We start from the raw sequence: 26455 nt of genomic DNA, 5'->3' as shown, positions 1-26455 counted from the left end.
TCACACGCTCGACACGTAGTCATCAGCACGGCCCAAATAGCAGGCTGACAGTATCACGGCTAAATCTGGTGTCGGAACCCGGCACACATGATAAGAGCGATGCATCCGCTGACGGTCACCTTCTGGAGTGATGTCATAAAGACCAGGAAGTGACCAGGAAGATGCTTTTAAAGGGGAAGCGTGTCAGTAAATGGTGTTTGATTGAGTGATCTGACATGACAAATTTTGTCTCATCCAATGGCATGCTTTGGAGGCGGGAATTACAGATTTGGACAACGCAGTCCATTTTTTTTGCTGTTCTTTTTGGTGCTTATTATGATAAAAACTCACCTGATATAACAATGCCTTTATTTTTCTATTGGTTGCCGTCATTTATATAAAAGGATCTCTTTTATATTTTATAGGCATTCATAACCTCCTTACGATACATCAAATGGGCATTCATTTTCTGTCTGCGTCCCAGTGGGTCCTGTATGAATTCTTTAATTTGTTCTGTGTTCTTGCCCCTCGGGGAGCATTACCTTACGTAACATGGCAGTACTGCACCACACAGCTCCACGCCTACTGTGCTTCTTCCACACAATCACCTCTCACAGGAAACTCCAGCTTTGGGGATATTTTGGTGACCTAGACGGCAGTGAAGCTTGGAATATTATATAACCTCCCTTAACATCATTAACAATAGTCATTAGCTAAGAATTAGTACCGCAAGAGAAATGTATATGAATAAAATCTCAGACTGATTTGTTGTTGCAAGTCAAGCCACAGTGGTGGTATCCAATATCAGTTACTTTATAATCGGGTAAAATATGGTGACTGCTACGTGAAAACCAAGATTATTATATTTATACGGATGAAATCAGGTTTTAATGATGCTGGGCTTGATTTATGAACTGAACTAATGGCTGTTCTGTTGAGAGAGATAGTAGGCTGCCCCCTGCTGGTGTGAATGTTTACTGCCACAACTTTGTAAAAGGTAAAGGACACTTGCAAAGTGTCTCATTCTGTTGAGCATTATTTTATGTTTGTGACAAATGTTAAATATTGGGATAAGGATTGTTTTGAGGTTGCAGTGAGGTTTACCTGTAAATCTATTGGTTTACTTTAAGATCGTTCAAAATTTAACAAGTTAAAGGAAAAGTTCAACCGAAAATGAAACCGATGCCATCATTACACGCCCTTGTGTCATTTCTAAACTGTAGGACTTTCTTTCTTCTGCAGAACACAAAAGTAGATATTTTGAAGAAGGTTGGTAACAGAAAACCGTTGGTCCCACTTGACTTGCATTGCTTTGTGTCCATACAATAGAAGTGAATGGGGACCAAGAGTTTTAGTTTACCAACATTCTTCAGAATATCTTCTTTTGTGTTTTGCAGAAGAAAGTCATACAGGTTTAAAATGATTAAAAATGAAGAGATAATTTTCATTTTATAGTGAACTATCTCTTTAAGTCAAGTAGTCCTATAGCTTTGTTAGGCCTATAGTAACTGCTGTCTTAATTAGAGATGTTGAAAGGCCAAAACAGTGAAGTAAAGTTGCAGAATGATTTGGCGAAGGGTTTGGAAGTTCTGATATGTAAGTTTTTCCTACCAGATGTTTCAATGTATTACCCCTTACATACACAGTGTAATCACTGGATGAATTTTTAAAGGGTACTGTCACTTTAACTGGAATACTGATATAGGCCAGTACTCACAGTTTTAGGTTTTGGGAATGTTGTTTTGAACTCAATGAATGTTTATATGTCTTCAACTTTCTTTTAGAAATGTTAGCATTCGGCAGGCCGGGAATGTTTGCCTTCATGTGCACTACACAGTCAAGGTTTGACATTTGAGTTCATGTCCACAGTTTGTGTTGCAGGTGATGAAGTACATCAAACAGCTACTCGAAATACACATCCACATTAAAAATACTATAGTTAACTAATAAGAGTCAACTATTTTAGTAGGAACATGTATAAATTCCATTGTATACTAGATAGTTAAGTATACCTCAGTATGTACTTCAGTTCAGTGTTTTTGAATATCAAATCTGAATGCATTGTGATGGTCTGACCGTTTCCATGGTAACAGATTGGCGAGTCTCTTGAGAATTGATGCTAGTAAATGATAACAAAAAGTAATATCTATTTGAAAGTAAGGGATCTGCACTTTTGTGTTTCGGTATTTATAATCGGGCTCATTTTGATTGGCTATTGGGCTTGTTTTGTTCCGCAGATCTGGCAACCCTGACAATATCAGCATGAGAGCGAGGGGCATTGGCACGCTACACAGTCGTGCAAACGTATTTAAAATAAAGCAAGAAAGCCCTGATAATCTGAGCGTAATGACTTTCAGTGTTTTAATTAGACTGGCAGACCAATTTCCAAAGGGTCCGTCATGATAAAGGTGCTGCCGAAGGGTGGAAAAATAATTCGCAAATGCGTTTTCTAATGGTCTGCGTAATTAAGTCGCTTTAAATGATATCTAATGCACTGTGTGTGCTACACAACCACGCAGGGGCGAAATGTACTTTTGCTTTCATCCGTCAGTGTTTGCGTTTATTTAGCAATGCAGACAGTAACGCCATTGGCATTGGGTTTTTTAATGAAAACGTAATGAGATGTCGAGTCGATTTGGTCTTCGTTCGCTTTCTGCGGGACCTCGCCGATTAAATGCATTTCATTAGATAGACTAGTGTAGTGTAGTTTCATTCGGAAGTGTTGTCATCAATGAAAATTATAAAGCACAATATAAACAGCATTGTCATGTGGTAAGACTTGAAATATCAGTTGCGTACAATTGCGTCAGAGCATTGTACAGATACCACAACTTGTTTTGATCGGGGCAACTGTGATTTTCTTTCTAAATCCTCATATTTTTATGTCTGTGTACGTTTGCACTGTTACGGGAAGAGATTTGGTTAAAGATTAGATGTATCAGGCTTTAGGTCGGTCAGTGACACCGTAGACCCATCCTCCTCCTTAAACACATTTTCTGTACCTGAAACTGTCTGTCACCTCATTCTGAAACATTTTTGACATCTGACGAAGCTTGACAGCTGACCTCGGCATAACATAAGGCAATCCGTGTCAAAACACTTCCAAAAACGAGAAGTAGAAGATCAGGGATGAGTTAGACTGGATTTGTGGCATAGTTACGGCCTGGTTTAAAGAAAATGTTCACAGTTCACGATGATGTGTTTTGGAGGGCGACGACGGACTAGGCAGTGTGCCGAGGAGGACTGTTTGATCTCTGAGGAGGTTACGGGGTTGACCAACCCCTTTGCGGTAGATGCTGGTAATATATCTGACTTCAAAGATGTTTTATGAGTACAGGTGTTAACTGAGAAACATGTACTGATTCACGTTTCACAGACAAATACATTACAGTCATCTGTTTGAAGTGTTTAATGTTGTTTTAATATTCAGAAATCTTCATTTGTGGTTATATTGGGGCTTTGTGATTAAAACAGAAAAATACTTGTCGATGAGATATCTGTACTTAAGTGTAGTTTTTTAGTTAAAAGAATATGTTATGTCTATGTAAGTTTTATATGGTTTTTGCCATATTTGTTGTGTATTTTTCTAGAGGTCATACAAACCAACATGCTTTCCTTTCTGTGTGTAGTACCAGCATTTCAATAAGAGTTTATTTGTTGAAACTGTACGGTTATAATAGTAGTTATGCTTGGCCTATTGGGTAGTTTGCACTGGAACCACTTGTGGGAGCCATTTACAAGTCTAAAATCTGCCTCATTGTGGTTCCTATTTCATTGACTTTTTACATGGTACGACCCAAAACTAAATTTTCCAGCACATGACATTTGGACTAAAATCAGTCAAGATCTTCTTCCTTAATAACGGTATACATTTCATACTCAATCCTAGAAAGGTGTCTTAACAGCAAAGCCAAATCATTGCTTATAGGTTAAATTATTTTTACATTTCCAGAATGGACACAGCTTTTATGCTTATGCATATCAATTTAGTGTCATTGGCACGTTTTTCTTTTCTCTGTAACGTTTACAATCTAACAATCATCCACACCTTCTAAACATGTGGTGTTGTCATCTGAAAACTTTTTAAATGACATTTTTTGTAGCGTAGACAAAAACCCAGAAGACAACCGGGGAATTGTTTGGCAACTCATCCCCCCCTCGGTGCAGTGAGCTCCCCGTTTTGTTTGCCAATTTCTGGGCTGTTAAATTGGATGAGAAAATTTGCAAGGGAGGGTATAAGGGAGGGAAAAAAAACAAGAGCTGGAGGCCCTGGCAGAGGGAGGTCCTACAAAATACCCATTTTCTTGAATTCTTTTTTGGATGGTGCAATTGCTGGTAACCTCGCTGAAAATACCCCATGCATCAACGCCCTCTTTTTCATCTTCGGTCCCAGCTGTAATTCCCACAGGGATTTCTCTTCAGGTTCCTTGGCAGTGTGTCTCTGTAAGGAAACAAAGGATTCCGCTCCTTGTTTTACAGTTATCCTTGGGCCATGTGGTAGCAGCTTGAAGTTCAAACAGAGCCTTTTGGTCATGCCAAAAAACTGGAGCATTTTCCTGCACTACTGACTGCGGGAGTGCACGCATCTATTTTTGACTGCAAGAAAAGACGTAATAATCTCTATCTACATTTATCGCTCCAATGAGCTCAGGTTTGTGTTTCAGAGAGTGCTCTGATTTTCCCCTTATAATCTTCTTTAAGGTGAAAAGTTGCAGTGAGGTCATGCCGGGGCTTGTTTGAAGTCCCCCCTCCTTTTTTTCTAACTCCGTCTCTGGCTTTTTCAAGTCAGAGGTGATGGATTACGCTTGCTTTTGGAATGTGGCCCAGAGGTGAATAACTGAGCCTGAGAGTTGTTGAGAAACCATGCTGCCGATGTGATTTCTTTAGGTAAACTAACGCTGAATGGGACTCCAGGAGAAGGTGCGACCTCCAGGGATGAGAGGAGAAGCTGAGTTGGCAGTTGCAAAGAACGTGAGAGAAAACGAAGGCCATGCAAAGCAAGAGGCGGATCCGAGGGAGGACCGTAAAGAGAGCCCGGGGCAAAGGAGGAGTGCAGCTGGAACGCTCTACAGGCAGCCTTACCTGAACAGCACAGGCGTGCGAGGGAGCGGGGGGTGGAAGAATGGGGAAGTACTAAGAATGGGGACGGACCGGTTGCCTTCTTTTCTCCAGGACAGCTGTGTGGAACAGTCGTCTGCAAAGGACTTACAGTTGACTGGGGAAGAAACGTGGATCCAAGAATTTGATGTCTGCCACATTCCTGTTGAGGAAATAAGCTGTGATGATATCAAAGCAACACAAGAGAATGCGACGCAACCTCATGAGGTTGTCTTGCGAAGGCCTGCAGATGGGCTTTGGCTACTGGGCGGTCGAAGGGCGCTGAGCATGTTTGTCTTCCCGGATGACTGTCGTACGCAGCTAGGCACGACGAACAACCACCAAGAAAGGTTTAGTAGACCCCCAAGTGTTTGCATGTTAGCGGCTGCCAACTCTTGCAGTCTTTCACCGTCTGCGTCTTTCTCCAACAGTCAAGGTTGTCCCGATGTCTTCCAGCGGTGTAGAACAAGACGTGCCGAACTGCGTGCGATAGACGGCCTCAAACCCGACATGCCTCCTTCTTTTAACCTCCTTCCTCATACTCAAGAAGAACCTCCAATCCGTCGGAGCTTGAAAAGCAGGGGCAAACCACGACCTGTTAGCATGACTGTTCTCGAGCTCAAAGAGCACAGGGAAGAACTCACGAGCCATACTTCCACTTCTAGCTTGCCACGTCCAGGCTTCCGTTGGAGATGGTTTGGACGTCAGACACAAGTAAAGGACGAGATGGTTGTGCAGACATCAGCGAGGCAAAAGGAACCCGTTGTCAGCCAGGCTGAAGCACCGAAGACAACGTTTGGGTCCTTGCGACGGAGCTTTAGCCTTCGGATAAAGCGCAATCGGAACCAACCGGAGCAGGACGATAGAACCGGACGACGGCGCACCTCAAGCATCGGAGAAAAATCGATACAATCCGCTCACCCGTTCTCTTACTTGACTGGTAGAACGTTAGCTCCAACGCATGAGCAAGATGAAGAGCAAGGAGCCACTCAGTACATTCAGTTCCAAACTCGGGGCAAGGTATCGGTCATGGAGGTCCCGCTCCGTCCTGCCAAACTCACCCAGCCCACCAAACAAACTCAGTCAGAACCAGGTTTTTGGCAGCTAATTGCTAATCGTTTTAGGAGGAAAGAGCCGTCGTCCAGCAACAGATCTGAGGTTTGCTCTGAGAGCCAAACGGTTGGCAGCCATCCCCCTGTGAGGAATAAAAAGCCAGATTCGGTTGCTATAGAGACCCTACCTGGCACTGGCTTTCACAAAGGTCAAGGTAAGTTGTGTAGAATGCATAAATTTCATCCCACATCCTGGGTCTGATTTTGTCAGAAGGGCTCCCGAATGTAGCCTGGAGAGCAGGACAAATTGATTAAATATTAAAGTGATATTGAAGGGCTGGCCTGGGCTGCACCTACAGGCATAATAAGAGGTTAAATGCATTATTCAGTCTGAGTGCTTTGGCTCTGTTGGAGTGTGCGTGTGTGCTTGAGCTGTTAATTGGCTCCGAGAGGAGTTTTCTTCTAGCGAAGGTCTGCGCCGCAATTGAATTAGGAAGCAAAAAAAGCATCCATCAAATCTCTTAATCATTAACATGTTGAGGGTAAACAAATGGACTGCTTGAATGAGTCGAGGATGGATGACTGACGTAGAAAAAAAATGAATGATGCAGATTTACTTTTTAAACACTTCTGAGGAGATTGATCATAGCTAGAATTGTCTACCTTGTGGAAAACATGTGTGAGAGGTGGTTGTGAAACATTTTTGTGCTGAAAGTTTTTCATGTTTGGTTGTTCTTTGGCCTGCAGCTCATATGTCATCTCAACACACATGTAAACAAACAGCGCAGATGGTTTAAGTTACCACATATGCAACAGTTGCATGCATGCTTAGAATTTAAACCGCATGTCATCTCGGATATTGAATAGTTTTAATTTGTAACATAAAATGTGATATACTGTTGTCTTGTGGCAGTTATAGTCCTCTGTTGTTGTTGTAAATCAGTGAAACATGTTCTGCAAATGCAACCTGAAATATTTACGTTTTCTCAAGCCGTCGCAGTTGAGACGTAGTGCTTCCATTAAATGGCAGGTGGTAATATATCATTTGAATTAAGTGTCTACAAACACAAGGCGACTGAAATGCCAGCCGGGAGTAGACAGCGGTAAACGCCTCAAAACATGCTAATACAAAAAGCAATATTATACTTTTTTATAATATCATTTATATTAAAATGGCATATCTTTGCTTAAAGAGGTAGTTCATCAAATAAACAAATTATTTTGTTTTATTCACTCTTGTGATGTTCAAAACTGACTGAACAAAAGAAGGTATTTTGAGAATTGTCTGTTCTGTTTTGTTTGGTGACATTCTTCTTTTGTTTTCTGCAGAAGATGCTCATACGGGTTTGGTATACTATAATCTTGCCTTACGAGAAATCTAGCAAACAAAAAAAGCTAAGAAAACTAAACAAAATAATGAATATTTTTCTGTAAAATCAAGACTTTGCTTTTGCTTCCAAAGGGAGTATATCTTGTTTTAAAGATGTTTATTTAACCGTGTTGGGTCAACGTGTGTTGTTTGTATATTGCATTGTTTTTTTATGTCCTCTGGCATTGACAGAGATTGCTTGAACATACTTTGCCACTTTATGATGATCCAAGAAGAAATTAGATACTAAACATGCAAACTGATCTGGTTGTAAGAACTTTAAAACGCTTCTCACATTACCTTCCTGAACATATTTCTCACAAATGACTTGTACTTGTGCCGTGGTGTTAGTCACTTTTCAAATGAAGATAAATTATTAAGCGCCGTTTACACCCTCTGTGTCTACTCTCAAGTTTATTTTCTTCGGTTGCCATGGATCTTCCCGAATGGGTTTTTCTTTGCTGACAACTGGAATTTAGGCGTGTTTGTCGAACTTGAGGGCTTTTGGGACAAATCTTAGGTGTGTGCAAAAGAAGATTGGATTGCGTGTCATGTCCCTGCATGTCCTGGTAGTTTTACCTCTTGGATCATGACTGTTTTCTGTAGCTCTGAGTTCTTTGTGTTAATGCCCAGAAGGCTTTACCTTCCCTCACCTGCTTCTCAGTTCGGGAGTCACGTGACGCGGCCTCGGGGTCATGACGGATGGGTTTAAACTGCTGTTGGTGTGTGGTCACTTCAGAAGGTGTCGGGCTAGAAAATCCATCACTGCTTTCATCAACATTAACCTTGCTTTTATTACAGTAAAAGCTTACTAACATTTGATTTGATTGTGGATTGATTATCATTCGTATAACAACATCGTCAGTCAATTATCATAGTTGAACTTACTGCTTACTGTAGCAAAACCATGATGATCTTGAGGTTACCATAGTAAGCATGTTTTTTTATTTAATTTGTTGTAAAAGCCATGGTTCATTGTTGTAAGGGTGTGTCCTGTAAAGGAGGCGGGTTTTCTTCCAGCCCACACAAGAACAATCCCAGCTAGCACACGCTCGTCTGTAAGACGTCTGCTAAAGATCTGGAGATCTGGAAAACATCTGCTGTGTAAAAACATCTACTTAATATCTTAGAAAGAGCATCCATTCTAAATCAGCAACATCTTACAGACGTCTTAGACATCTATGCATGTATGATATCTAACAGCAGATGCAGATGTCTTCCAGATGTAAATGCAGATGTCTGCAAGATCTATTGTGCTATTGGGGATGTAACTCTTCTATAATTTACAAAACTAAACAAAATTATGCTTTTTACTTTTTTATTTTGATGTTATGTAAAAATATAGTATCCAAACATATGAACTTATTACTGTTTTTAAACTGCACTATAGAACATATTAAAGTATACTACATAATTGACTACAGTTTATCAATTTATATCACAAAATACTGTAGTATAATTATTATAATATCAAATCATTCCTTTTTATTTGATGAATTTGAATTGAATTACTATATTATAGTACAGTACTGCAATTTACTACCGTTTGCTATGCTTTAGTGTAATATGTTTTTCATGTCTGCAAAGGAGGTACAAATGAATAATACGTGTCATTTTCAACAAATAAATAAATGTCATCCAAATTATGTTTTTTGAAATCACGAAAAAAGATTACGGTCTAATAGCACTATTATTTTTAGTACATAAATGTTTTACTATGGTAAATATGAAGTATTTTCTACAGTATAATCAATATGTTATCATATAAATAGAATATCAAATAATAGATTTTTTATAAATTTGAATTCAATTACTATAATATAGTACAATTTGCTATAGATTAGTATACTTTAGTATTGTTTATCTGGGAAAACGCCTGAAAAGGAGGTGCACTTCTTTCCAGCTCGCACATGAATAACATCAAATAAAACATCATTTGTTCTTGCAAAATTACGCTTTTTAATTTTTTGTTTATTTATTTGTTTAATGTATTGTTTATTTTATTTATTACTATAGTAAATATTAAAGTATACTATACAGTATTTACCACAGTTTATCAATTTACCATAGTTATTATTCCAGGATACTATAGTATACCATACAAGTTAGACCGTAACACAGAATATAATCACTATAATATTAAAAAGAATTGTTTCGGTTTGCTGAAAACAATTTCCAGGGGACAAAGAAATCTTAAAATGAGTTTAAAAATTCATACTGAACAAATGAGTGTGTGTCACATCCAAACCGACTGCAGTCTATAACCAAATTGTCTACAGTCGGGTCTTCAGGATCAATCTCTGCTGTCATATCTGATGACGTGAGTACTCCTGCCGCTCTGCTTTTCTCTGCACGTCTGAAACTGAGTTTGTGTCTCCAGGCCCTGAAATTGCATTTAAGGCGATTTATAAATGCCCTGTTCTCCCATGCGATTCAAATGGCCTTCTGAAAACTCTGAGTCAGTTTCTTGTACTTTATAACAGCGGAGTACCCGCCTGACAGCTGGAAAACGGCTTTGTGCGCAGTTCAGCCTTTAGAATGAAAAGCATCAGATTGAAATTCTGAAGCACCACATCAGACTGACGGTTATTCACCGCAGCGGGGTTTGTTTAGCCATTCGCGTCTTGTCAAAATACTGCAATATTTACTCAGCACCTGTACGTTGCTGACATGTAATGTCACATTATTTTAAGCGTTTTCTGTGACTTGTGTAAATGATGCCCCTGTATTATTATATTCTGAAGATTGCTGGGTGTGGTTGTCATGTGTAGATGTGTTTGTCTGTGCGCGAGATCTCTTTTTCTCAGATCTGTGTGTGAAAGCGGTGATCGAATCCTGAACGGCTAAACACGAGTCAATTCAGCAGTTTAAGTTGGGGAGATGTCGAGCTTCAAGTTATAATTAAAGAAAGGACCATTTCGCAGAAAGTTGATAAATAATCTTTGGGTACCCTGCAGTGTGTGCAGTTTTCTATCACGCATCATCTGAACATTTCATTTTGTCTTCTCTCCAAACCTTTGAGTTGTTATTTTAATTTGACTTGACAAGAGCAGCGAAGTGGGAAATGGTCGGAACAATGGCGTGCCATAGATCAATGTACTGCATCAAAAACAAGGACGCCCATGTGTCCAGTGCGATGATGTAATCTCTGCACAAAAGATTGTGTGTTTGTTTGTGTGTGGCAGGGATCTTCTAAACCAATGAGCTTTAATTCATGCACTAAACATCTTTCTTACCATTACGGCTCATATTCCACTTTTGTTTCGTAGGAAGCGCCATACTTTGGTTGTTTTATAAAAGAAACAGTTTAAGTTTGTTTAATTGTTTTGTTCTTATGAACACAGAAGAATATATTTGGAATAATGTTTGTAATGTAACATTTCTTGGCCTCCCTTAACTCCCACAATATGAAAAATTGCTTTTTACATGTCTTAGTTCTCTTGAACACAAAATAAGACATTTTGAAGAATGAAGGACCGCAAACAGTTCTGCTGCACCATTGACTACCATTGTATTTTTCCTACTATGGGAGTCAATGGAATTCTGAATGTTTCTCAAACGTTATTATAAAGGTCCGTTGTTTCACCTTGTTGACAGAGCACATCGTCCTTTGCAATATTCTGTCCTCTTAAAGGTCGATTGTTTTTCCTACTATGGGATTCAATGGTGGCTAAGACCTGTTTGGTTGCGAGCATTCTGCCAAATATCTTTCTCTATGATCATCAGAACAAAGAAATTCTGTCATCATTTACTCAACCCTCGAGTTTTTCCAAATCTGTATAATTCTGACGAACCAAATATATTTATATGGAAACACATTTATACGAGTTCGAGGGCGAGTAAATCATGACAGAATTTTCACATTTGGGTGAACTATTCACTTAAAGTGATCTCTCAAATCCACCGACTGGATTTTGAATTTAATGTGTGATGCTTGTCTGTAAAACACAGAAACCAAGATGTAAGGATGTTGCAGGGTTGCTATGCGGTTGCAAGGTGACCACAAGTCCCCGTGATGTCCTGGTTGCTAGATGTGATTTGGGTTCCTCTAATGCACATCCTGGGGTTCATTATTCATTACTTAAACATATGTTAGATCGCAAGTTACATATTTACATTTCTTAAATAACATCTAGCGTTCATTTGATCTCGTAGCATAGTTCTGCTCAGATCTGTGCTGAACAGCAAAGCGTATGGTGTGAGTTACAGGACATCGAGTACATTTGTTCATTTGCTTTCATGAGATTGAAAGCGGTTTCATTTAAGGCAGATTCAAACGTTAGTGCCAAGATAAAATGGGTGTTTACTGGATTAGGTACAATTGGAAACAGGCTTTCTGAACACACACTCCCAGAGACAACAAATGTTTGTTAACCATAGAACTGTAATCGGCTGTAATGTTGGCGTTTGTACATATTGTACAGTTCTGTTTGTGAACTGTACGTTCTCAACTTTGACCCAAAGCGCATCTTGCCAAAGTGGTTGATTTTTGTCTGGCAGGTTAAAGAAAACAGATCTAATCTAAAGCAGGCACCTAAATCATATCTATAGTTACCAGAACATCAGAATGATAGTTTTGGGAAAATGCTCTTTTGACTATGACCAGTAAGAAACCATTTAGCAACCACATGGCAACCCACCCGGGCACCCACAATGCCCTAGTATCACTTCAGTGACTTTTGTGCTCAGCATGTTTGTTTATTCTTGATGAATTAATAATAACTCTGTCCATATAAAGGATTAAAGGATTGCGCTGTGTGTCTGTGTCTGAGCAATTCATCAAGTGAAATAAATAATGTACTTGTTTACTAAAAGCGCTGTCTGTTGTTTTTCAGACTCCTTCGTCAACAGTCAAGAATGGACATTGAGTCGATCAGTACCAGAGCTCAAAGTGGTGAGTGTTTTCAACTCTTTAACCTTCATTTCATCTGTTGTCACTGTGTGGACGTTTTACCCATAATTCCACAAAGGCCTGTCTAGACATGAATGTATTCGGTGACATGAGCTACCGTGTCTCACTTTCTGTCGTGTATTTCGGCAAGACGTTTTTATTTTTTAACATGATGTTTCTCCCAGAATAGTCGCTTATCATATTAGTTCAATTAAAGCATGTATTTCTGAGATATTTTTGGATTCTTAATCCAAATTCATGATTAAAATGATCCAGTTAAAACACACAACTTCAAGCCTTGTTATGAGGCAACACGATGAAACCATGTGCTCCTGAATTATTTTACATTCTGAATGTTTCTCAAACGTTATTATAAAGGTCCGTTGTTTCACCTTGTTGACAGAGCACATCGTCCTTTGATAAACTCAATCATTGTTTACTTCAACATCTCTCTAAGGTTGTTGTTGTGACCTTCATCTGACTTTGCTCTGTTGGAGATCACGGATGGAGAGCTTCTTAATTCTTGTTTAGATGTTCAGGTGATAGCAGGTTTGATGTTTGTGGGAAAGTATAGATTGTTTTCCATTTCCACGAGTTAAGCAATATTCTGTCCTCTTAAAGGTCGATTTGTTCACACACAGGAATCCTGAATAAATTATTATCAGAAATCGGTATCGGACAGAATTATTCAGGCCAACATCAGCATGGATCTCTGATGCATCTTTTACTGGTAATAAATCCCTGAAAAATAATCATCACATTCTAACGGTTTCAAAATACCATTTTAACCATAAGCGTGACGTTACCGTTTAAAGGCATTATTCCCATCGGATTTAAAGGTGTTCCGTTGGTTTCCTCCAGATCCCTGCTGAGAAAAGCAAGAGAAACTATGAAAGTGGTTTTAAAAGGATTTGTATTAGTTTTGATGGAAACTCTAATGGTTCTTCTGGTATGTGATGGATTATATCGGTGGGATGTCAAATCCAACTGGAATAATGCCCAAAATACACTCCAAAGAGGAGTTTTGTGATGGTTTTAATAGAAAAAAGCTATTTGGTTATAATGGTAATCAAATGGAAACCATTATAATCTCTGTGATGGTTTCTATTGGGTTTTCAGCTGGAATGTGTTACCACAGCATCCGATGATCTGTTCGTCAATTTAGCAAACGTGTTTAATAAGCAAACTGGTCGAGCTTCGTGGGTTTGGGTTCTTTGGAAGTGAAGTCAAAAGTTCTGTATTGGTGCAAGCCCTATTCCACGTCCAAATGTGTGAATGTTTTTGTTCTCTTAGTGCCTCCAATTTTTCAGCATTATGTTGGGAAAGCTGTCCTTCCACAGCCGGTAGGATTTCTCATCTCGCCGTGCACAAACAGACGCCGTGTCAAGTACTGACAGGCGGAACGGCGTTGCGTCAGGTGCGAGGAAACTCCTGAAGGCTGAGGGGTGCTTTGATAAGATAGAATATCTCTTCTGATAGGGAATCCTGGATGCAGATGGGAGCTTCTCCATCTGTTGGTGCTAAATGGTTTATAGAAGTGATTTTTCTCTTTCAGACCTATAGGGAATTCTTTCAAGTTTTATGGAGGTGGACCGCTTTGTGTTTTTATTATTGAGAAGATAAGACTTGGTGCTGGGTTATGGGCTTTATTTTTAAGTCCCTGTGAACCGGAAGTTGCGATCGTGTTTACTTCCGTATTCTGACGCATTTCCGAGTGAAACTGAACTTTGAATGAGAAAAGAATTGTGGCCGTGGCTTGCATTTCTGCGATTTGACTGCATGTATAAAAACAGACCGAAGAGCAGACCGACAGTTGAAGGGGAGGAGTTAACGGATGCCCCGCCCATGCCGTCTAACATGCGTCATTGAAGATGGATAGTCACTATAGGGCGGAATTGCATTTTCAGATTTTAACTGAAGATTATGAGGTTATATGAATTTTAAATAGAGAATGACCCACATTGGTAAGCTATTTACAATAAACACTGCAATATTTGAAGAGAAATAGGAATTGTTGTTTTTTTCACTGGGACTTTAAGTTGTTGGTTGTGGTTAGAGGTCTGCTTTTGTGATATTTAAGGGTTTGACTTTTGTTCAGCAGTTGTCATAATATTGGTCGAGAGTTTTTGAACCAAAATTGCAGTCTTGGACTCTTTTTGCTGCTGTGCCTTTTTGAAGTTTTATATGCAAATGAACTCTTATGATGCGTTAAGCTATTTGAGATGAATATCAATGACCCACCGACAGCTGAATATTGTTTTTCATAATATATGTCCCCTTTAGGTTTTTGAACATATGAATCTGATCTTTGGCTTCCGGGGGTCCAAAAGTGAAGCTGTCCGCAGTATAAAAGCTCATTTGTTTTCTCCAGAGGGGGAATAGAAAGAATTAAAGAGCTAAAACAAATGCTCCTCATTTCTTTCTTGTCTAAAGTTGAACAGAGCTGTAAAACTGGGCTAAGTCAATCCCTTCAGGAGTGCAAACATTGTTTTATGTATTCTCTGTCATTTCATTTGAATGAGTCCCACAATGTGGAATCTGAGCTGAACATATGTGCAACAGATCGGAGCGGATTCTTCTCTTCACAGTTTTTGTAACCATCTCGAGTCTCTCCAAGTGCAAAATTACCTCATTTTAATCTTTGTAAAATCACACACTATGTGTTGTACCTGAGAACGTCTCTCTCAGCAGACATGATTTTTGCTTTGTTTTTGGCTAATTGTTCCAAATGTGTTTTTAGACATCATTTATCTCTTTATTCTGCTCAAGTATGGTAAAGATGTATTGCTTTGTACACAAGCATGTTAATTTCTGCTGACTCGTGTCTGTTTCTGCACGCAGGGCATCGTGGGAAACCTGTCCAGCGGGAAGTCGGCATTAGTTCACCGGTATCTGACAGGAACATATGTCCAGGAGGAGTCGCCTGAGGGTGAGTGAAGCGGCGGGGTGTTTATCAGGTTCAGTCACCCACGAGACCTCCTGCTGTCCTGGAATTTGTGTCATCTTGTATGGTCATCTGTGCGCTTTTAAAAAATAATTTATTTCTGTGTAAACAAATCATTTTGGCAATGTTGTGGATTCAGGTCGACACGGAAGTCTAAAATTTAGATACAAGCTAAATGAAAAGTAAATATTTTTTAAGGTGTATGTGATGTTTATTTACCGTTTAGCCGTTATGCCGATCATTTTCATGACAATGTCTTCTATGATCTTTGACTGATCGTAGCGCTCGTTCTAAGCAATGCATCGCACATAGTTGACACCACAGATGATTCCATCACACTTTAGCCTTTTTGGTCTATCATTGTAGTATTAGTCTTTTTAGAGCGCTTTCGGCTGTGCAGTAGCGCTAACGTTCACATAAGTTTAGCGGGGAAGATCCCAGGGTTGCCAGATTCGCGTTCAAATAATCAGCCAAATGGCCATTCAAAGCTAGCTGGAAGACCACAAGCTTAGAAAAACTGAAATACTTTGCAACAGTGAAACGTCCTGGTAGATGGCGAGCCAGAAAAATCTGCTGCATTTTCTATAGTTGAAATGCGTCAACACATCAAATAATGTGGCGTGTTCCAAGACGTTTTACTGGGACTTTAAGCTAGCCTTCACTACATATTCTTCAATTTGGAGGCAGGGCAAAGAGGAGATACAAACATGCGCAGTATGAGGAAAATACAGAACCTTAAATCATGTATACACATTGCATTACATCTAAAACAACCTATAATATTCGTTTTAGCCGTGTGACCCCTTTAATAAAGTGCTTTTATAAGTTGACAGAGAGTCGAGGGTTCTGGCCCAGCAGGTTTTGTTGAATGCCTGTATGCACATTGTGTTCCTGTTGAGTAAAACGAGGCTCTTGAACCTGCTGTGACATGTTTTAAATGAGGCCTTCACACACTTTTGGAGTCAAATCTTGTTTTCTTCTATGGGAACGTAACTTAGTAGTACGCTTATGTACTATATCTAAAGGAAAATCAATGAACCGCTGCTTTGTTAAATTGATGTTAACAATCTTTACCTGAATAGCAAAGAGTAACAAGGCAGAAATTGATGGTTTTTAAAAAGAACATATTTTTCCTCTTGTGTTACACAAAGTGTCTTAAACGTGAGATTCCACTTACCTCGGCATCTTTTGTTATTGCTTACTGTATTGATTTATCTTTCACATTTATAGGATATTAAAATCATTGTGATCATGTGTAAACTACACTGTTTGGCACCATTTTGCATACCGTGGTGCATATTTGGAGACAGAAAATTGCACATAAATTGAATTAAACGTGCGATTTATGCAGTTGTGCTTCGTACCGCGCAACGCATTAAGACTTTATTAAGCAACGCTTGAAAATTACCCTCATTTCTCCATCCAAAATTGTTATCTGTCATCTGCCTGCGCTGCCAACGCTCTGCATTTCCACGCCGACGCTCCGCCTCCCCGATTGCTAAGGCGTTGCCATGGCAACAAGAGCGTCAGGCAGCCTGGCCTCCCGCCACCGGACCGTGTCATCACTCCCGGCCGTTTACTATTGAGTGACGGGAGAGAGATTAAATGTGTACGGCCTCGTGTTGCCAGCTGCACCTATGAAATCTATATTAGACAAAGAATCGTAAGGACGTCTCCTTGAAGACAAACCCTGAATTTCTAAAGAGCCAGCGTGATGTGTGAGTCGACAGCGAGACAGGGTTTCTGATTGTAATTTTCCTTTCAGCGGCACAGCCTCAGCAGCAGAAAAATCCTGAATCCATCACTTTTGGAAAGGGTTTCTTGGGATTTGCTGCGGTCCTGTTATGACATCTCGTGACACGTCTACCTGGCAGGATGCAATAATAACTCGCCCTTAAAATCCTCAGCGAATGTGCTGGGAAAGCAAATTTTTTCAATGAAACACAACACGCAGGTGTTGAAGTGATGTTTTTGGTGTGTTTTCACCTGTAACTTGAGGTAAAGGCGAGCTTTGCTTTTAGTATTGCTCATATTTAAAGCGAGTGATTTGGATAAAAACCAAATTGGGCATCTTTGTTGGTATTTGCGCTATTGACGTGAAACGTGGTTCATCAGGAGTGTTCGGTTGAGTTTCATTTAAATCTCAGATGTTTCTCCTAACATTGCTTAGGAGGCATAAAAATTTAAACAAATGAGAGAATTGTGTTCACACATGAAGAATATGGAGGTGAGAAATTAATGTAGATTGTAGTGGTCAAATAATCTGGATTTGTGTATATTTGATTAGAAATGTTTGAGTTCATATTGAGATCTTCGATAATATTGACTTTTGATTGCAGATTTGACAAAAATATAATTTTACAGGAAAAAAAATATTTTACAGCGCCAGAAATTTTCATTTTCTTTAACAAGATTAATGTTTTTACAGTTTATGTTTTAAATGCATTCAAAAATGGTAAACTTGCTGAAACAAATTTACAAGAAAAACGTGGAAAACTATTTAATAAATATCCTATTATACACTAAATATTTTAGGGTATATTTGTGTTTCTCCACCTTACAGGTTTGTTTTTACATTGAATCTGAGTTCAGTTTGAGACAATGACCACGTTTACATGAACATCAGTAATCAAATGATTTGCCTGTTTCTGAGTAAGCTAATATTACCATTAAGGTGTTTTCATGAGTTGTTTTAACAATATACTTTCATGTTCCCGTTTTACATGTTACACTACATAGTAAGATTGATGGCAAACGTCATTACGTCCCATGAACCACAATTTCATTTATTGACAAACATCGTAATCGGCAATTTTGTCCTCCATCAATTACAAAAACAAAATATTTTCTATGTTGTTGTAACGGTTAATGAGTAAACGTGTTAAATCATAATCGTGATTATTTTGGCCAATATTGAGATCCCTATTATTTGTGTCATAATCGAGCGGCCGATATCGTGTTAATATCAGATTATTGTTGCCCATGTTAACACTGACAGTGTTGACGTCTCTTCTGAAACTTTAATGGAGAGATTTGTGAGATTTTTCTCAGGAGAAATATCTGAGATGCAGAACTTCATTGACATTCCCATTGATGTCTAGAAGAAATAATAGAGATATTAAAGCGATCTCATCTGTGATTTTTCTTTCTCATGGGTTCAGCGCACAGCGTTTGGGACATTGATTCTCAGTATTGGGGTACGGTAGACAAATTAAATATACTGTATGTTCTTGGCATAATGGCTGTGTAGTGAATATCTCAGTTATTGGATGGAAATTCCAGATGGGATTATGTTCTGTTCTGTTCCTGCGGAGCTGCTATTAATAACATCCCTCACCGGCTCTGCTTTAATACACTTGTTCTTCATTCTTATCTCCAATTGACTCCGGGGTCACTGAACTTGAAAGTAAGGATTTTCTGTGGCATGCACCCCAGGCTTTTGGTTATATAGATTTTAAGTAGTATAAATGGTGTGACTTGAGATATTTTCATTAGAACGTTGTTCGATTTCATATCAAACTTAATCTATTTACTTGTTTTATTTATGAGTTGCGGATCTTTTCAAGTGCTGTATAAAGCAGCGGGAGAGATGGGCGGCACTCCGCTGCGTTTAATCATAAACTCATGTTAAGACATGCACCCCACCTGCTCTCTCTCTCTCTCTCTCGTCCGCTATCCCACAATCCCCTGCTTCACCACTTCACAACTGACACAAGACTTGTTACTTGAAAATTGGAAGCATGCTTTTGTTGAAATTTGCTTTGAGTGACTCCTCAGGGGAGTTGCTTCAAACGGTTTGATGCCGCTGACGTAAATGAACGTCAGAGGGGAAGATGATGTAAACGGTATCCTTAATGTCATCGTTGTTCTTGCAGGAGGACGGTTTAAAAAGGAGATCGTGGTGGACGGACAGAGTTATCTTCTGCTGATCAGAGATGAAGGTGGACCACCAGAACAACAGGTACCGGCATCTCCTTTCGTTCCTTTGGAAGGAGTCATTAATGGAGAACTGTCCCTTTTAAACTTACATATGTTGTCTGGAAATGTAAATGTAGTTTATGTAAATAAATGGCCTAATCTCTGAAAGTGTGTTATGTCCTTCAGGGTTGCATGCTGAGATTGCACTACAATATCTCGGAAGTGAGACTTTTTGCAAGTTGAGAGCCGAGATAAAATAGCTGTTAAAATATCCGTAAACGTGTCAACAAATCCCCATTCGACACAGTCGGCGTCACAATGGCGTGCGTTTACCAAACGTCTCTCCGGGACGTTTCACGGTGGCCCTGTTTTCAGGTTTTGTTGCGGCTCCGTGTAATTATAGCGTGATGGTGCTGGTGGCAGTGGAGTGAACGGGGACGAGCGCTCGCCTCCTGTGTTGTGGGATTTCGAGTGAAAGTTTTCTGGCAGCGTCGCTCCTGGTGGAATAGAGGCGATAATTAATCTCTGTTCGTCTGTGTTCCGTTTTGCTGGTTTTATGGTAATGAGAAATTGATTAGAATGCAAATTACTACAAAGAATTTGTAGTACAGCCCTTAAAAGTTCAAGCAGACGTCGATGAGCATGTGTCTCCGGGCTGTGAAATGCTCAGTTACTGGACACATATTTGTCTTCTGCAGCTGTGAGGGACCCAATAAAACCAAAATTAAAGTTTTTTAGTGTACTAGTGTATTTTAAAACATTGACAAAATTCACATTTTAGGCATTTAAAATGTACAGTCCCTCATCAGAGTTATTAGATTTTATTTTAATTTTCGATTTATATTTAATTAATCAACATTAATATTTTTAATTAGCTTGTATTTCAAGATGTTTTTGTTTTATATTTAGTTAAATTTGTAGCAATCTTTGGTCTTTATTATAAATACTAATTAATAATTATAATTTATTATACAAAATCTATTTCTTATTTATAATTGATATAATTGTAATAGTTAAATTGTATTATTAACATTTTTACTGCCTTAAACTTATTTCAGTTTATTATTAATATCGATTTTGTTTTAATATTTAAGCCAATATTTTATTTTAATATATGAACATTTTCAAAGTTTTAATTTTGAATATAATAAATATCCAGTAATATAAATGAAATGTAAAATAAATTGTTATATTATAACCAAACACACACCGGATGTTAACTTCGGGCCATCGTGCGCGTCCAATAAAACTATCTATTAAATTAAATGTTATTCTAAAAGAAAAACAGAAAATAAATAAATAAAATGTATAATATCATGTTTGCTTGTTTCAGTTCGCTGCCTGGGTGGACGCTGTGGTGTTTGTCTTCAGTTTGGAGGATGAGATCAGCTTCCAGACGGTTTATAACTACTTCCTGCGTCTTTCCAGCTACAGGAACGCGGCGGAGGTTCCCATGGTGCTGGTGGGGACGCAGGGTGAGTCATAACACCACAGATGAAATGAACTCTTTGTTAACACAGCTCTGTATTTACTGCCTTGGAAAGGTGATAAAATGTGCTCCGTCATACCGAAGAAACTCATTAAGGCAGGAAGCTGGAAGAACTAAGCTTGTTTATAAAGGAAACGCTCTTTCTTCAAGTATTCACAAGACCTTGTATGCAAATTACACTTTGATGGGGAAAAAAGTAAGAGATCATTAAAAACTTTAAACAGCTTTAATGCATTTTTCCAGAAATGTTAAAGTCAACAAATGAAAAGGAAAAAAACTTTTTGTTTTGGATTAAAGATGATGTCTGTAACTTTTTTTTGTTTAAAGTCTGCGCAAAAGATAGTACAATACAACTTTATGTCAAAGTTCACAATGGTAAGATTATAACAATGATTTATAATTTGAGTATTGAATGTCAGTTTGTGTCATTTGGCTTCGACACACATAAAGATATGTGTAAAGTCAGCTGTGGTTATATGTTTTAAACGGAGACGGCGATAGAAAAGAATGAAATGTTAAACATTTACTTTTTGTGTTTTGGCTTTTTTGTGACAATTAATGACCATTTAAAATACAAAGATATACTAAATTATATCAACATTAAATGGCTTGAAAACTCTCATTCCCATGAAGATTAAAGCCCGTTTTCTGTGGATCATTTCCACACGTTTTTTTGTTTGTTTCACACATTCACACATTACGCTGTTGTCTTTCTCTCAAGACGCCATCAGTGCCGCAAACCCCAGAGTGATCGATGACGCCCGGGCTCGAAAACTGTCCAACGACCTGAAGCGTTCCACGTATTATGAGACCTGCTCCACCTACGGCCTTAATGTGGAGAGAGTCTTTCAAGACGGTGAGCCTGAAGTTCCTGAAGCATGTTTCTGTATTTGACGCTTAAACACAGCAGAAGATATTTTGAGGAATGTCTCCGTGGTTTTGTCTCCATATGATGGAAGTCACTGGGTCCAGTGTTGTTTGGTTATCAACGCTCTTCAAAATATCTTCTTTTGTAAGAAAGTCATGATCTGTATCTTTAAGTTTGCAGATATTGTTTGTGCCGGTTAGGCGGTCTGGGGATACGTTCCTAGAACACAACGCAGTCCAAAGCATTACAATTTTCCAGAGAGCTTAATTGCTTAACATTATGTTTTCATAAATAATTGAAACCACAGTTACATCACTCTCGGTTACACCTTTCAAGAGTTGAATGCGAATAACACATGACATTATCTCTTTATAATCTCTTAAATATTATGAGTTGACTAATAGCCTACAGGTTTAGAAATGAGTTACTACATTTTTTTATGTTATGTATTGAATTAAAAGGATTGTGGTGACAGATAATTGAGTGGAAGCTAAACAAACTTTAAAGGTAAGATTTATACCTGAATACAACTATAACGCAAGATGAATACTTTTCTTTTTTATTGCACCGTGTGTAAAGGCTTCATAGAAAATCATATTGTCATTTTTTCTAAAACTTGCTTTTGTATCTCTCAGTCTTTTGTAGCAGCGCAGAACAACCCTGCTAAACAAAAACAACAGAACCCTGCTTAAAACACAAACGAACATGTGAATGGTTATAATGGGAATTGTTTTGGTTTTAATGGCAACTATATAAATGTGTCTACTGGTATTTAATGATTTCTATTGGTGGGATGTTATCCCTACTGAAAAAAAAACTATAGAAACCCAACAGAAACCATTACAGAAATTCTTATGGTTTCCATTAAAATACCATAATGAACCATTGGCTTTTTCCATTAAAACCATTACAAAACTCATTTTTGTAGTGTGTTTTTGGGCATTATTCCAGTAGGATTTAACATCCTACCATTAGAATCCATCGCATACCAGTAGACACCATTACAGTTTCCATTAAAGTTAGTACAAATCCCTTTAAACCAATATAACTTCTTTAATGGTTTCTATTGTTTTTTGTCCCCTGCTGAAAAAACTATAGAAACCCCATAGAAACCATTACAGAAAATCTATTGTTTTCCATTAAAATACCATTATGAACCATTAGCTTTTTCCATTAAAACCATTACGAAATGGATTCCATCACATACCAGTAGAACCATTATAGTTTCCATTAAAAACAATACAAATCTTCTTAAAACCATAAAACCTTTATAACTTCTTTAATGGTTTCTATAGTTTTTGGAATCATTCCCTACACACTGCAAAAAGGAGTTTTGTGATTCATAATGGTATTATAACGGAAACTATTAGAATATCTGACGCTTCCTATTGTTTTTTCAGCAGGCAAAGCATTATGTTCATTTTCCTTTATTTTGTTTTGGTGTCTATGTTCTTGTTGAAGTATCTTTGAAACCGTCGGGATATCAGTAGCAGTCCAGGTTCACTCGTACGCTTCTCTTCCTCCCACTTGCACAGCGTGCTTGAACGTTTTGGCGAATATGCTCCAGAAATCAGCCCACACGGGGCAGAGGTGAAGAGGGTTTACAGCACCTAGAAATACTGCACCTAGATTTCTTTATAGCACTCAGAAATACATTCCATGAGTCTTTACCATTCAGCAGTGCCGCTGCGCTATACGTCCATGCCATAATTTAAGTCTTTTTATTGTACAGTACCGTCGCTCTCCAATACAATGGTTGTCAGAATAGATTCCTCTCAGAACTGCTTTTATTGCCGGGGCGGTGAGGGTTGCTTTTTTCTCCTGTGTGTAATTGTCTCCTCGGGCTCCATTTGAAATAATTAAAAGACAGAGAAGCGTTCGTTGTCTGGAGACGGTGAGCTCTCTGAAGAACTCTCGCAGACATCCACATCATCTGCTTTGTGAACCAGAACTGTCTTGTTTTCTGGCACTTGCCTTTTTCTTTGATCCGGTTTTGTACATGAGTAGCTTCTCACCCAAAACATCCCACATTTATATCTTCCTTTCTTCAGTCAAATACAAAAAATAATTTTATATAAAAATGCTGTGTTTTTATGGCATCCAAAATGGCGAAGCTCCAAAAACACATCCATCTATCATAAAAGTAATACTAATGACTCCACTGGCTTCATACATGTCGTCTGAAGCGGAAATAAACATATTTGTGTTTATTATTTGTAGGTTATTTAGCGACTGATGTCATGTATTATCGTAAACATTCAGATCAGTTGACAGCCTGTATATAATGTATATATAGACGTGCCACCATATTTGAACTTAACATGATGTGTTTGTTGGTTTGGTTTGTTTAGTCTATAGTCCAGTTTGAAAATAAAAAGCACAGTGTGTATCATTTGTCGTCATGAGGGATTTTGTCCCATATTAGTTAATGATGACACAACATGTTTTATATAGTGTTCATGGTCTCAACACTTGTGTGTGTGTGTGATTTCAGTTGCTCAAAAGGTTGTGGCCCTGAGGAAAAAACAGCAGCTCTCGATTGGTCCGTGCAAATCTTTGCCCAATTCCCCCAGCCACTCATCTGTGCCGGCCGCGTCCATCCCCTCTGTACACATCAATCAGGTGAGTCTGGGCCATGGGTCACTTCCGTTTGGGATCTGAACCTGCAACATTTGTGATAAAATAATATTGTAACGTAAATAATGCAAATAATTGCTTTCAATGAGTCTGTAATGAATGTTTTGCCTGTCAACAGTCAGTCTGCAATCATACTGATAATATTGTGTTTACTGCATCTCTCCTGCTCTCTTCTCTCTGTTTGCTTTTCCCTATTTCTTTTCTGCTTGCATCTCTGTCTGTCTGTCTCTCTCTCCCCATCTGTCTGTCTGTCTGCTTTTATTTTCTCATCTATCTATCTCACTTTCTTTCTCACTTTCTTTCTCACTATCTATCTCTCCATCTCTCCATCTCTCCCTCTCTCCCTCTCTCTCTCTCTCTCTCTCTCTCTCTCTATCTATCTCTCTATCTATCTCTCTATCTATCTCTCTCTCTCTCTCTCTCTCTCTGTCTCTCTGTGTCTCTATCTCTCTCTCTCGGTCTCTCTCTCTCTCTGTCTCTCTCTCTGTGTCTCTCTCGCTCTCTCTATCTGTCTCTCTCTCTCTCTCTCTCTCTCTCTCTATCTATCTCTCTATCTATCTCTCTCTCTCTCTCTCTCTCTCTGTCTCTCTGTGTCTCTATCTCTCTCTCTCGGTCTCTCTCTCTCTCTGTCTCTCTCTCTGTGTCTCTCTCGCTCTCTCTATCTACACCTACCTACTACTTCCTAATACACCTACCTACCCCTACCTACACCTACCTACCCCTACCTACACCTTCCTAATACACCTACCTACCCCTACCTACCCCTACCTACACCTACCTACCCCTACCTACACCTTCCTAATACACCTACCTACCCCTACCTACACCTACCTACCCCTACCTACACCTTCCTAATACACCTACCTACCCCTACCTACACCTTCCTAATACACCTACCTACCTACCCCTACCTACACCTTCCTAATACACCTACCTACACCTACCTACCTACTTACCTTCCTACCTACCTACCTACCTACCTACCTACCTACCTATCCTCTTCCAGGCTGCTAACGGGGGAGGCGCGTTCAACGATTACTCCTCCTCCGTTCCCTCCACCCCCAGCATAAGCCAGAGAGAGATGCGCATCGAGACGGTGGCCGCCTCCAACACTCCCACACCCATCCGCAAGCAGTCCAAACGGCGCTCCAACATCTTCACAGTAAGTATGAGGCAGCTAATGCAGAGCACCACGCACTCCCATTACTGAGAGTGCTGGACGTCCCCTGACTGCAGATCTCCCAGCAGCCCATCGCTCGAACACGGCCAGAGAAGCTGTTTCTAGGTCTGCAGTGAGTGGATCTGCCCTTAGGTACCCAAATCACCCCCTTCTCCCCCCACCCAGGGCAGTGGAGGGCAAAGCAAGAGAGTGCAATATCATCTCTGACCACAAGAGGGAGGTACGGAGACGAGTGTAACCACATCCCTCCTGCCTCTGCTATCACAGAAGCGCATGACAACATGCTTTTCATAGCTACATATTTTAGTAAACGTGGGAGGATAGAATAATAAAAGAATGAAAGATTTTTTAGGATGAGTTACATTAATTGTTTTAGGGTTCGTCCTCTTTTTCTATACACTGACAAAGCTTAACGCCAAGAGAAGTATCTTAGCTTTTGAATACTTGCCCTCCCCGCTACTTATCAAGGGAAAGACCTATTTTTTTAACCCCGCCCCTCCTAATTTCACTGTGTCAATCTGCCAAATTCCCATGCAAGCCCCGCCCCCTTTCTTCTTTAACAGACATTCACCTAGCGTGTCTTTCTGCTGGAGTCAAAGAGCGGCAGAGCCACACACACTGTACTAGCAACACCACCATCTCCGATCTAACCAGTCAAGATCCACATTTGTTCATTCAGCCAATCGCCTTCAAGAATCAGTTTTCCCCAATCAAATTTGGATGGCGCAAGGTGATTGGCTGCAGCTGTGGCGGCTCATGTGCTAGCTTCCCCTGTCCTGTCTCTGCCTCCCCCCTGCTAGGTAGTGTCAAACCCCGTCCACGCGAGACACGATGCTCTCCCGGTGCGCGTGATGGAGCCGAAGCACGCCACCTATCCCGTCTGGGTGCCCGAGTGGCAGAGCGAGCGGGAGTTTCAACTCATGACCTTCTGAGGAGCCTTGAACCAGACTCACGGGTGGGCGGGATGAGGGGTGGGTGGGAGGAGTCCGAGGGGAAGAGGGAGGGGCCGAGCAGCCTCTCTACAAACACCT

The 26455-nt window shown here is 39.5% G+C and overlaps 1 protein-coding gene across 4 annotated transcripts in view; it reads left to right on the top strand.

Moving 5' to 3' along the window:
* agap3 (ArfGAP with GTPase domain, ankyrin repeat and PH domain 3) overlaps positions 1 to 26455 on the top strand; it is a gene marked incomplete at its 3' end in the record, with an annotated part of 116985 nt that overhangs the window by 40479 nt on the left and 50051 nt on the right. For 2 of the 4 annotated variants that reach the window (XM_079447582.1, XM_079447583.1), the window contains exons 2-8: positions 12333 to 12391; positions 15230 to 15317; positions 19208 to 19293; positions 20584 to 20725; positions 21461 to 21595; positions 24102 to 24229; positions 25251 to 25406. In XM_079447582.1, coding sequence (XP_079303708.1) covers positions 12333 to 12391; positions 15230 to 15317; positions 19208 to 19293; positions 20584 to 20725; positions 21461 to 21595; positions 24102 to 24229; positions 25251 to 25406 — 794 coding nt within the window. Of the gene's footprint in view, positions 1 to 5145; positions 6344 to 12332; positions 12392 to 15229; positions 15318 to 19207; positions 19294 to 20583; positions 20726 to 21460; positions 21596 to 24101; positions 24230 to 25250; positions 25407 to 26455 lie in introns of those variants that run through there. The other 2 variants (XM_079447581.1, XM_079447580.1) reach the window with 2 other exon arrangements.

The sequence above is a fragment of the Barbatula barbatula genome (genome assembly GCF_947034865.1).
Source record: "Barbatula barbatula genome assembly, chromosome: 23".
Classification (NCBI taxonomy): Eukaryota; Metazoa; Chordata; class Actinopteri; order Cypriniformes; family Nemacheilidae; genus Barbatula; species Barbatula barbatula.
Note: the sequence above shows the minus strand (reverse complement) of the source record. Positions and strands in the feature narration are given on the sequence as shown.